The following is a 12,012-nucleotide window of genomic DNA, read 5'->3' as shown; positions in this document are numbered from 1 at the left end:
TTCTTCCACTTAACAACATGTCTTTTAATAGTGTTCACAATAGTATCATGATGCTGCAAGAGTGCTAACTGTGCAGTTCCTGAAAGGTTAATTCTTTCACTTCCAGGATGCAAGACATTTGAAATATGGTCTTGAGCTGCAGACCAAACCTACGACAAGAAAGGACAGTTTGAACCATTAATGATAATGACAATGAGTAAGCAGAGGATATTCTATAGTAATACACGTAGTAATAAATTTCCTGTTTCTTGAAAGTCCCGGGAATTTCCACGCTGACAGGCCAAAATGAAACTACGACCTGCTTGTATTAGAAAGCTGGTCTTTCAAAAAAATTTACAAGGCCATAATAATCCGTAATAATAATATTATCATCCCACCATTCAAAATAGGATAGTACTAATCAGAACAACTATATAACACAAAACTGATAAGTTTGTGCCCCCAAAATACATGTGCCAAAACACAGGTTTCAGTCATTCAATAATGTAACAAGCTAGAGGCAAAATCCAAGTATTATTTCAGGCTATTCTTTGATTGCCTCACCTGGCTTAATTCCCTGCTCAGCTTTTCATCAAACAAATCGCTGCTAATGACTGTAATGTCAACTGACTGTGGGAAAGGCTTCAATTTCTGCACCATCTTCATTTGAACTAAGCTTTCATTCACGAAGAAGAACTCATCAACCGCTGCACTGAGATGACCCGGTTTGCACATCAGATGCTTTTGCCGCAAGGTGACATTTGATGAAATTTGCTTGTGCTGCATGGGTACCTTCATCAAACCGAGAATTAATGCCATTCTGGTGAATCCTGTGGCAGCAGAAAATTGAAGCGCTTGCTGGGAAGACACATAACGCTCGAGCCACAGTTTTGTCCACTCTTCACTGAACATTCCCTCCACAAGCGGATTTATCAACACAAGACTAGAAACATCATTTGCAAACAGTTGAGTGTAAAATCTTGCATTCACTGCTCCTAGTTCTGAGCCAACAAGGATAAAGGGACGAGGCTGATCAGAGCTTAACGTAAAGAGACGATGAAAGTCCTCAACCATTCTCTCACTTGTTGACAACTTGCCTTTTTTCACCTGCTGTGGTTCCGACCAGTTTACTAGAGGTCTGTCACTAAAGCCTAGTCCAGCTCTATCATAAAGACATACACGACACAACTTGGCAATTTCAGGTTCTATTAGAGTCCAGGCATCAGATGATTGCCCTGTGGGTGCATCAAGAATGATGGTAGGGGGACCAAACCCAGAGCAACTCATGAAAAGTTTCTGCTTCCAACCAATGTCATAAAGTTCACCTGCAAAAGAAATAATGAGATCATGATAAAATTACTAGCATATACTCAATCTCCGGTCATTGCATTTCTAGCTTTCTGACTGGCTCGCCCAATTCCGATTATCCGCAATTAGTAAATTTTCAGCTCCGACTATTGCATTTCTAGCTTTTGATTGGCTAAAAAAACTCCAACTATGCGGCAATAGTCGAAGTTTTACATCATATAGAAAATAGTGCGCCAAGATGCTCTTTCCGGACGCTTTGTAAAATTGTGGAAATAAAAATCGGCGGCAAAATGCGGTTTGAGAATTTACTAAAACAATTATTCCATTCGCCCTAGTTGGATATGAAGTGATCATAACCAACTCGCCCTACGCGCTTGTTGGTTATTTTATCACTTCATATCCAACTCGGGCTCATGGAATAATTGTTATTTATATACTAAAACAGTGGATAGCGTTGAACGCGGGTGCTGATTGGCTTGTCAAACTCCAAATATCCTGTGCCATTTACCTCCGAGCAACTCAGGTAAAAAAGGCATCCCGATTTGCATCCGTGACAAGTGAAGAAAACATCCAAATTAATTTTTTGTGCTGTATATTATCTCACTGTTTTAGTATATACTAAAACAACTATTCACCTCAGTGTCGGTGGCTGGCGTTGGATATTTATATATCCACCGCTAGCCACCTCCACTTCGGTGAATAGTTGTTAAATAGCTGACGTTTTGGAAAGCAGTGCGCCAAGTGTCAGTGTGTCAAAAAAATTTTGCCGCAAAGTTTAAGTTTTGCCCTGGGAAAGTGGCTAAAAACAACAGGTTTGGAGAAGTGTCTCCCTCAGAAATACAGCAAGTTTTCAACAATGCCATCCCGGAAGCTACAAAGAAAGCCACAAAGTTTGGCATAAACATATTCAATATTGGTATGAAAGTGTGAAGTTCAAAAGCTCGTACATGTAATTCTCGCTGTTGATAATTTTGCAGATAAAGATCCTGTAACAACAACACAAATACATGTTTACCTTAAATACTTGATGGGCGATCAGTATCCATTATATGATAAAAGGTGTTTATAAAAACGTTGAAACTGATCTAGATAAAAATTATTAAAAACTGAATTTTCGACTGCAACTGCGGTCTTCGCCAGAGTAACTAAAATATGCTGTTCGAGAGCCCCTAGGGCTTCAATAATGTCTTATAGACAGAAGGGAATGGCTTCCGCTCGTTCACCGCATTTTTGTCTATTGTGGAGTGCCATGATTCCAAAAAGATTCTTTTGTGCCAATTATTGACATTCTTTTCTAGAATTTCCACATAGCCAGTGTCAATGTCATGGTCAGTGGTTTCGGCGTGATCTTTTATTGCTGACTCTATGTTATTATTAGTTCCTGGTTTATGCTCCCCGCCACGTGAATTCCATGATCTCTTTGTTTCCCCAATGTATGTGAAATCACACGATCGACATTTAATCTTGTACACAATGCCTTTTGTTTTCGTTTCTTTGGGCGATCCTTTGGTTTCCTAAAATAATGGGCGAGTGTTTCTATAGGCTTGAAAGCAGTTTTTATGTTCGCTTTGTTAAGCACATTTCTGACTTGTTCTGAAACGCCCTTTACGTATGGCAAGGTAGCAAAAGTTTTTGGCCGCGTATCTGTATCCTGTATTTGGATTGCAGCCGGTGGTCTGGGGGCGCGACATTTCTCAATGAATTTATCTGTATAACCATTAATTTTTAAATGAAGGGGTAGTTTCTAAAGAAACTGTGGTGCTGCGTCAGTGGGGAAGAAGTATACAAAAATTTGGTTTATCAACGGAGTTGATAATGTAAATTGACCACCGTACAGAGATTCTAAAAGCTGACGTTTCGAGCGTTAGCCCTTCGTCAGAGCGAATCGAGGGATTATGGGTTACGTGTAGTTTTTATAGTAGAGTAGGAGCTACGCTATTGGTGGTAACATGGCAACGTGAAAAATTTTTAAGTCATTAATGACTTGTTGTTGTTCTCAATCTTTTTCTGTGTCATTGGATGGGATGGTTTCTGCGCGATCTATCAGGCATTTAACAACCGCATGTTTGCTCTACGCTAACAGTAATGTTTCCCGATCTTTCTACTGTGCTGCGTGTGTCAAGAAATGCAATTGTTTGGTGGTTTTGAGATGAGACTGATGGAAGTTCCACCGTAAACTGTATGTTTGGGTTAATCGAGTTGAGATGGTAGTGGAAAACTTGGATGTCTTTAGTCTTCAAACAAGCACTCGAATCATCCACGTATCGTTTCCACCACCGTGGTTTGACATTTGACGTGTTGAGAGCGATTTTTTCCACTTCTTGCATCACCAATTCTGAATCACCAATTCTACCTTAAATTATGTTCTAATTGTGAAGGATATACTATATATTCCATTAGTGCTTATTGGATATGAGGTTATTAGCCCACTGGACCTCGTTGGCTATATGAATATCCAATGCGCACTCATGGAAATATTAATGGAGATAATTGTTAATTATTCCACCCTTAACCCATTGCCTCTAAAGAGTAAGACTTTTATTCTGTCTAACTCAAGACAATTTCACTCATCAAAGGGTGCCTCTCTAGGAGTCAATGGGTTAAATATCATTAAATTTCTGGTATTTCTATTTCTATTTTATTATTATTTATACAATGTATTTCAAAGCTCTTCTCCAAAGACAAAAACACAAATATCAAAAAATTTTGCTTGTCCATCTGTTACTAACACATAAGGTTATTCAAAAACAAGATACGGTAACCCCACTGATCATAGAAAAGCAAAGTCATTACCAAGTGGCCGTAATAAATCTCCTTCACGGTACAATGCTGCATGATTAAGGAAACCAGGAACTAACAACAATAAGGAATATTTTAATATTCCCCACCAGCTTCCACTTGTCTGTTTCTCTTTTTCATCTGGTTCAGCTGAGGAGCTCATCTGTTTTGAAAAAAAAAAAGGAAACAATTGAGACTAAATCTTGAATAAAAAATATATTATTTATGTCAAATACATCCTCTTTTCAAACTTAGGTACACACATTTCATGATTTTCTTTACCTGTTCTTTCCTGACAATTATGTTGTCTCCTTTTCTCTTCTTCATTATTCCTGCAGAAGACTAAAAGACAGCTGTGTGATAGCAATGTCACAGGCTGCAGACAAAAAGAATGTGCAAATTTTAAAATTAGATTAAGATTTATTATTATTTTGCACTATTTACAAAAATATATCAACATTATGATACATTACAGGAACAGGAAATTTAATTTAAATTATACAAATGGTGAAAAGCAAAATGTGCTTAGTGACCAAAGTACCTTAAAGAAATAGTATCACGGCAATGCACATGTTCTAGCTGTAGCAAAAGTCACCATTTAAAAGCCAATCAAAAGCAACGTTATAATTTGTGTGAGAGATTTACACGTAAGCGTGAAAATTTTGTTCAGCCCAATTAGCTCATCAGTGATTGTTGAATAATCGAGAAATTTGTACATGTATGTGTAAATTTTTCTCATGCGTTATAACATCACTTCTGATTGGCTCATAAATGATTGCATTCCTTATGGCTACAACATGTGCAATAACATGATACTCTAAGCTCTCAACTCGGTCACTGCCACATGCAATCGATTGGCATGAGTATCTGGGCTAAGTCCCCTATGAAAAATTGGACTCATTTTTTGAAATTTTGATCACAGAAGCGAAAGGCAGCAATTGACAGTTTGGTTGTAAGTTGGGATTCTACACAATTACGAAATGCACCGCAAACCCGGTGGAAAGAATTCTGATTACTGTACTGGACTGTGCAAACCTTTGTCTGATTTGAGTCCGCTTTCCTTTAAAGATTTTTAGTCGCATAACATAATTTAACGTAACATACAGTACTTTCAAGTACTGTATGTTACGTTAAATTTTGTTATGCGTTCAAAAACGCACTAAAAGAAATAGAGGCTCAACACAACCAGGTAAAAGAAATCGCGAGGTCAACCGGCCTAAATCAGCTGTGCCCAGTGCTACTCGTTAACCCTGTCACACTATTTAGAACACTTGCTCTTTCTCGATATCATTCTGTCGATTAAGTTTGAAGTTACAATGGAGAGCTATGTTATTTAGTGTAATGCAGTTATATAAACAAATATCATCTCTTTTTTCAGTTATTAAAATTCTATTTACCCACAAACCGAGAATTGTGATAGCTTTCACGAGGAAACTTATTCACGCCAGTGCCATTTCTTTGCTGAAACTCTCCAATCCATTGTAATGGTTTCCAAATGGTGATTGGCTCGTACGAGCACAGGAACCCCAGGTATATCTTCTTTGTTGTTGTTGTTGTTAGGGAGCTTTAGCAACGACAACGGCGACGTCAACGAGAACGTCACAAATTTGCATATTTAGTGGGCAAAAACAATAGCTTCTCACGCTCTGCACGTGCGTTTTTCACTTTTGTCCATTTCTTTGCCGTCGTCAGCAAAACAACAACGTGAAATTACCAAGTTTGAGGTGTTGTGGAGAACGTCAGCACCTGGAGATAAATTTTCATTTTTCTTCCCTAAATTAAGCGCCGCTCGTAACGGTTTCATTCCTGAGGGACTGCCACACCTTTGTCATATTAAAAGGCTTGGAATAGTTGAGAAGTGATCGCAATAACGTGAATTTATGTTTTTACATGACGTTCTCGTTGCCGTTCCCGTCGTCGTTGCTAAAGCTCCCTGTTGTTGAGAGGCAGGAGCAGGAGCCCCTACTGATGGGCTCGCGTTTATATTTTTAGAACCAACTCTTAAGCATAAGACTCACATTTACATCAATTTATACTGTACATCATTTTACACAATTTGAATGCATTGTTTTTGTTTTTGCTATTTGCCTTTGTCTTCGTTTAACAATAACTTTTTTCAAAAGAGTGCGTGCAGAGCCGAAGAACTCGTAGGGTTCTAGAAATAGAAAGATTTGACTCATAGGGCTTGCGTGGGAGAGGCAAACGTAACGAGGAACTCTTTTGAAGCTAAATATTAAATCCAAAAATAGAAAAATAGTAACTTCCGGTAATTGATACTTCCGGGCCCGGTTGTTCAAAAGCCGATTAACGCTAATCCCAGATTAAAAATTTAACCGAGGAGTTTATTTCTCTACTCCCAAATGCTGTTCAACGCTGATATTCGGCAAAACTTTACATTAGAAGAAGTCAATCTTGTAAAACAAAAATAATCAAAGAAACTTTCAACAAAAACATGAAACAAAAGTTTACGCTAATCCTGGGTTAGGCTTTCGAAGAACCGGGCCCCGGAAGAAATTAATAAAGAAAAAGCTTCTCACTACCGATGTTTTCATTAAGAGAGGGTTTTAAGTCCCTGATTAATAGCGATTCTTTAATTTTACACTGCAAGTCAGACTTTCCAGTAGCGAGGATTTCAAAATGGTCCCATTTGATGTTATGACCGGTAGAAATAGTATGGTCTGCAACAGCAGAGGCGTGATCGACTTGTGCAAGAGCTTTGAAATGTTCGGACTTCCTTTCATGCAATCTTCTTTTTGTCTTACCGATGTAGAAGGAATCACAGTTCCAACAACTGGCTTTGTATACTATAAAATGAAAATGTTTGTAACCGCTGTTTGCTTTCTTTTCAGTCCTGCTAGACCTACATCTACCTTTTATTGCGTTTTTGCATAATAACATCTGGCGGAGCTTAGTCAGTGTCCGAACAAACCGACGTTGACGTTGGTTGTCCAGATCCTAGCGTTCGCGTTTTGATCATTTGATCATCGTTTTGATCATGCCTCGTTCACACCAAACCTTAACCATGTTTTAAGCACTTTTAATTAAACACGGTTTCAAAGTGTTTTCTTTTTAAATCATGAGAATGATTTTTGTCGACTACAAATTTAGCACGGATCAAAGCATGTATTGAAACTCACCTGAATTTCATGTAAAAGCCAGTCCATTTTTCTGCGACTGAGTTTCATTTTGTTAAACCCAGTTTAATTAAACATGTCTTGTCGGTGTGAATGGGGTATCGAAGAGACAGCAAGCTGTTGCTCATATTCAAGTCACTATTCAGTCCAGTTTTTACACTGTCAACGAGAGTCAGTTGGGACTTAAACCAACGAAAATAGCAAAGCCGCTCTAGAACAAATGGCGGTTTTATTTTCGTGAGAGAAATGAAGGGATTATTTCCTACCTAAATGATCCCTCTGGGTCTTTTGCTCAGTTAAATTTGAGCAAAGTGAGGACAAACTGGTTTCCACTTGTAAAACTTGAAGGTAAACAACCAAGGCATGATTCACCGTCCTGAGCTTTAGTTTTAGACAAAGTTCTCGACAAGCCCTTAATATGGTCATCTCACGTTATGATTTTGAAAGCAAGAAAAGCACAAGCAAACCACGAATACACAAGCCTTGTCCTTTACTGAGAATCTTTTGTTCTACAGGTGCTACAAAGCTTGATTACGTTGTATTCGTCGCTGTTACTGAAACTCGGCTCTCAAATTTCCTCTAAATCAACTGAGTATTTCTGCATCAACTGAGAACTGTCAACATGTACCAGATTACCATGTCCGGCTACCAACCATTTCTTGGCATTTATAAATTTCCAAAAGCAGTGGACCCTGTAGAGAACTCACTCTGGGAACGTACTGGGCCTAGAGATTACAGAAATTTTCGTTGACGACTGACTCAGTACCAAGACCTTGTGAAAGAACAATAGCAGATTTATTGCTCATCCCCGGTATTGATTAACTTACGACTGGATTTGAGGTTTCTCCTTTTAAGAAATGCATATTCCGGTTGATCTTTATCATATTCTGATCAACGACTAAGCCATTTACTAACTAATTTGCTCGACTACACGTTGTACTGTGAACTGAGAACAAAGAGAGAAGACCAACCAACGGTAGGAAAGCAGAAATAGCTCCTTTACAATAGGTCGCTTCATTTCGTTCTCGATTCGTTCATAAAAGGTATTGTTGTAATGACGTCTAGTGTCGCTTGGCATACTCAACTCGTTTAAACTTGTTAAAATTTATCCTATCAGTCGCATGATTCCTGCCTAGAAAGGAAGACTTGTTCAAAGCGCTTTCCTTTGCAAGAAAAAAATGTTACTATAAGCGTCGGACAACCTGCGTTGAAACAGTTTTCGTAAAATAAGACTTATTCCTCTACTCTCGTTCAATTGAAATCCATTACCGGAATATACCATTTGCTTCGTGGCACCCGTACAAACAAAGCTCTGTAGTGATGAAATACAATTGGACGTCCGGAGGAGTTTCCTCTTAAATGGAAGAAAATGCATTTCCTTTCCACTTTTTCCACAACCGGGACTCGTTTATTTGCAATATCTGTTGAAATACAGTTGAACAGTAAAAATTTAAGCTTATTCATTCTATACAGAAATAAGTAATTAAATAGTTACGTAAAGAGTCTTTTATGACTACATGGTAAATCCATATTGCAGTGCTTACGGTTTTCATGGGTTCTTAATACAGCATAAAGTGTATGTCGCTATATTCAGTACTTTTTTTTCATTCCCTAAGGGAAAATTTATTCTTATTTACTGTCTTTTACAAGAAAATTGTTCCACAAAAAACATAAGAGTCACAATCTTTTAATGGAAGTGATCTAGTTGTATTAGGTTGAGTATCGTCTCAAAATTTTACAATACTATATTTATCAAACAGCTATCATAGCAACGGTTCGGGAAATTAAAGTCAAAACACGTGGTAGTAATATAGCGTGCAAAGATGCAAGCCAATGAATTTGAGAGGAAAAAAAAAATCACTCTCCAAATTCTCCTGAAGCTATGACCTCGTGAATCCTCCCATGAAGCAAAGCTAAGAATCGCAAGCACATTTTCCGACAACCTAAAGCGGGGATTTCGAAAAGGTTTTAGGTTCCTTCCTGTTCGGAAGCACTCGAACCCAACTACGTTCATGGGTTCTTTCGCGTGTTACCTGCCTAAGTATCCCTTGTTATCACAATACGATATCGCGCTATGCTAAGTGGCTTCAAATGGTCTGGCTTTCGTATGTTTACTAATACCGAATATCGTGCTGATTGCCGGCTTAATGCTTTGATAATTCTAACCCTAAATCTCCTTAGTAAATATTCAGGACTTTAATAACTTTGCAAGTGGTCACTGAAGCGTTTATCCCCATGTGTACAAATAATAATAATAATAATAATAATAATAATAATAACAACGGGGGCGCAAACGATATGAAGTCTGATGTGGTTTAAAGTTTGCAGTATTTAACATTTCCCAGTCTTTCTTAGCCTGCAGTGCAGGCGTATTTTGGGCGCGCGAGTGCACATTTTCGCATTAGGCCACCATCTTAGATTTGGTAACTGTGGAAGATTGGGGCGAGGAAATATTTTCCGAGGGAGTAGGCGTTAAGTGCAAAAATGGGGAAGGGGGTCGAGCATCTCCCGGTCAAGCATCTAATCACAATCCAAGATGGCGGCATCGAAAAACCTGATTTATGTAGCGTTCCGCGCAAAAATAACGCCTGCACTGCAGGCTAAGTCTTTCTAGTCCCGTTTAAGGTTTCCCGAGCTTTTACTTTTCTGCAACTGAAAGTAGCAAATATCGTCTTACCTCAGGGCACCTCAAGGACTTGTAAATGTTGGAAATTCTGGATAATGAGGTCACGTTTAAGCAACACATTTCAATGATTTGTAAAAAGATAAATAGCCAGTTAAGGAAAGGAACTTTATTTAAGTGTCTAGTCGTTCTAGCGCAGGTGCACCAATTGGAGACACTGTAGACTGAAATTAACAATTATCGCCAGTCAACTCAAATGTTGGTTTTGAGGAGAGGGCAAAGCAGAGTACCCGGAGAAAACCTCTCCGTGCAGAGCAGACGACCAAGAAACTCAACCCACATATGGGAGTCGAGTGCTCTCACCACTGCGCGATCCCTGCGTGCAAGCGTCTCTTCAACGCCCCTGTATGCAGAAGGAACAGATAAAAAAACTCTTATTGTTGTTCACCGCATGTAGAGTCTGAATGTCACCATCCTTGATATTTATCCATGACCATATACATATTTGCGTTTGACATTAGAAGATCAAAGAGCGCAATTTCTAATCTTGGGTATCTTGTGCAAGGGTGAGCTTCAGCAAGTTTTCGTCTTTTTAAGCGCACGTCAATCTCGACCCCAGAGCTCTTCTCTTGACTGATGGAGAGAAGAGCTCTGGGGAACCCTCAAACAAACTGTCTTCTCATTGGTTTTCGTGAAGAACAGTCAAAAGCGTCTCTAATTGGTGCATTCATGTTAGCACGAGGAGTGAGCAGACGCTATAAGGTTCGAATGGTCAATTTTGGGCTACAAGAACCCTGCGTTGCATGTTCTCCTAGAAAGAGTTTCCAAGAGCCTTGTGAAGCGCACGTGATACACCATATGCGCAAATGACGATCACGCACCTCGTAATTGTTTGTTGCACCAACACGCCGGTAGCCTGCATAGCAAGCGTTTTCAGCGGGCGAGGAGCGAACTCTTTTTCGGCCGCGCGAGAATAGGGAGCGCAAAAAAATTGAGGTGTGAGGGGAGGAGAGGAGAAGGAAGCGTTTCTTTCTTGTCTCGTTCCATTTTTCGCGCGGCCAAAACATTAAAAATCTTCCACGGAAACGCTTGTACGCAAGCTAACACGCCGGTTGTTGGCAAGGGAAATTTTCTGGTGATAATCTTACAGACAATTTCAACAAATTCCATATTTTCACAAACTTAGTTTTTGTGACGTCAACACTTCTTTAATCCAAACTTTTCATTTTTAGCCACATTTCACAAGCTTCATACTTTCGATAGACGTTCTTTGCATAAATCGTGTAGTGATTCCAACCTCCAAAGTTCTCCCAATGAACGCACTTCATAATCAATCACTACCTGTTCCTAGTTATTAGTATAATTCATCTTGGTATTTTTACAAATGTTTATGTCATTTATTATTTGATGTATTTAACACGTAATTCAGTTGACCGACTGCTAGGCGTTTTTCTTAATAAACTATTTATCTCCCTTTCAAATTTGTCTTCACGCCTTAGTGAAAGTTCTTGTGAATGACCCCGTAAATGGCTTTGAAGCTGTCCTCGACGTAAGTGTCAAAGCAATAATAGCGTCGGAATCTTGGGATTCAAGTCCCGTCTCAACCACTAAATGGAGTTGTTGTATTTATCCTCGGTTGTTCCTGTTAATAGGCGAGCACTATCATGCTAAATTTGCTGTTTGTAGGTCAAAACTGGGTTAAAATCTAAATTAATGCTCTAGCTCATACAAGTAACATTCCTGACAAGTCACTGAGCCTGATACGAAATATAATATGGCACAAAGAGCTATTCGTATTTAGCTTTTGGCGACTTCAAGAGGACAAAGTCTCCAAACTTGACCCCCTCTATCCTTGGCTCCAAACAACAAAGAATAGCTTCAGTCACAGGCAGCCCAAGCTCGGTACACGATTTATAGATTTTGTATGGGAAAACATACTTTGAGCTTATAAATGCTAAAATAAGCTGTAAATGTAGAAATAAAGTTCGCCTACCTCTACATACGGTTGTCCTCGTCTTTTCTGTTCAATCGGAGGGCAAACTTGTGTCCGTTTTAAACGGGTTTGTGGCTTTCGAATTTTTGCTATGTCGTTAGTTGTCGTTTCCCCTCATAAAGAGATGGAAGGCTGGTGACTCGCGGCGATCTCGTCCCACAAATTGCTCTCGCATGACGAAGCAACGGTCCGAATCG

General features: G+C 39.1%; 1 protein-coding gene across 4 annotated transcripts in view; it reads right to left on the bottom strand.

The window, feature by feature from the left end:
* LOC138058941 (uncharacterized) overlaps window positions 1–11,839 on the bottom strand; it is a 12,749-nt gene extending 910 nt beyond the window's left edge. The window contains exons 1-5 of one of the 4 annotated variants that reach the window (XM_068904409.1): window positions 11,816–11,839; window positions 4,348–4,441; window positions 4,081–4,228; window positions 544–1,304; window positions 1–149 (exon numbers count right to left, since the gene is read on the bottom strand). The exon at window positions 1–149 is cut by the window's left edge and continues 910 nt beyond it. In XM_068904409.1, the coding sequence (XP_068760510.1) occupies window positions 1–149; window positions 544–1,304; window positions 4,081–4,228; window positions 4,348–4,392 (1,103 nt within the window). In that variant the 5' untranslated portion in view covers window positions 4,393–4,441; window positions 11,816–11,839. Of the gene's footprint in view, window positions 150–543; window positions 1,305–4,080; window positions 4,229–4,347; window positions 4,442–5,100; window positions 5,258–5,462; window positions 5,610–11,815 lie in introns of those variants that run through there. The other 3 variants (XM_068904405.1, XM_068904406.1, XM_068904407.1) reach the window with 3 other exon arrangements.
* Window positions 11,840–12,012: the final 173 nt, after the last annotated feature.

This window comes from Montipora capricornis, chromosome 8 (assembly GCF_036669925.1).
Source record: "Montipora capricornis isolate CH-2021 chromosome 8, ASM3666992v2, whole genome shotgun sequence".
Taxonomy (NCBI): domain Eukaryota; kingdom Metazoa; phylum Cnidaria; class Anthozoa; order Scleractinia; family Acroporidae; genus Montipora; species Montipora capricornis.
This window is presented reverse-complemented; position numbering and strand designations above follow the sequence as displayed.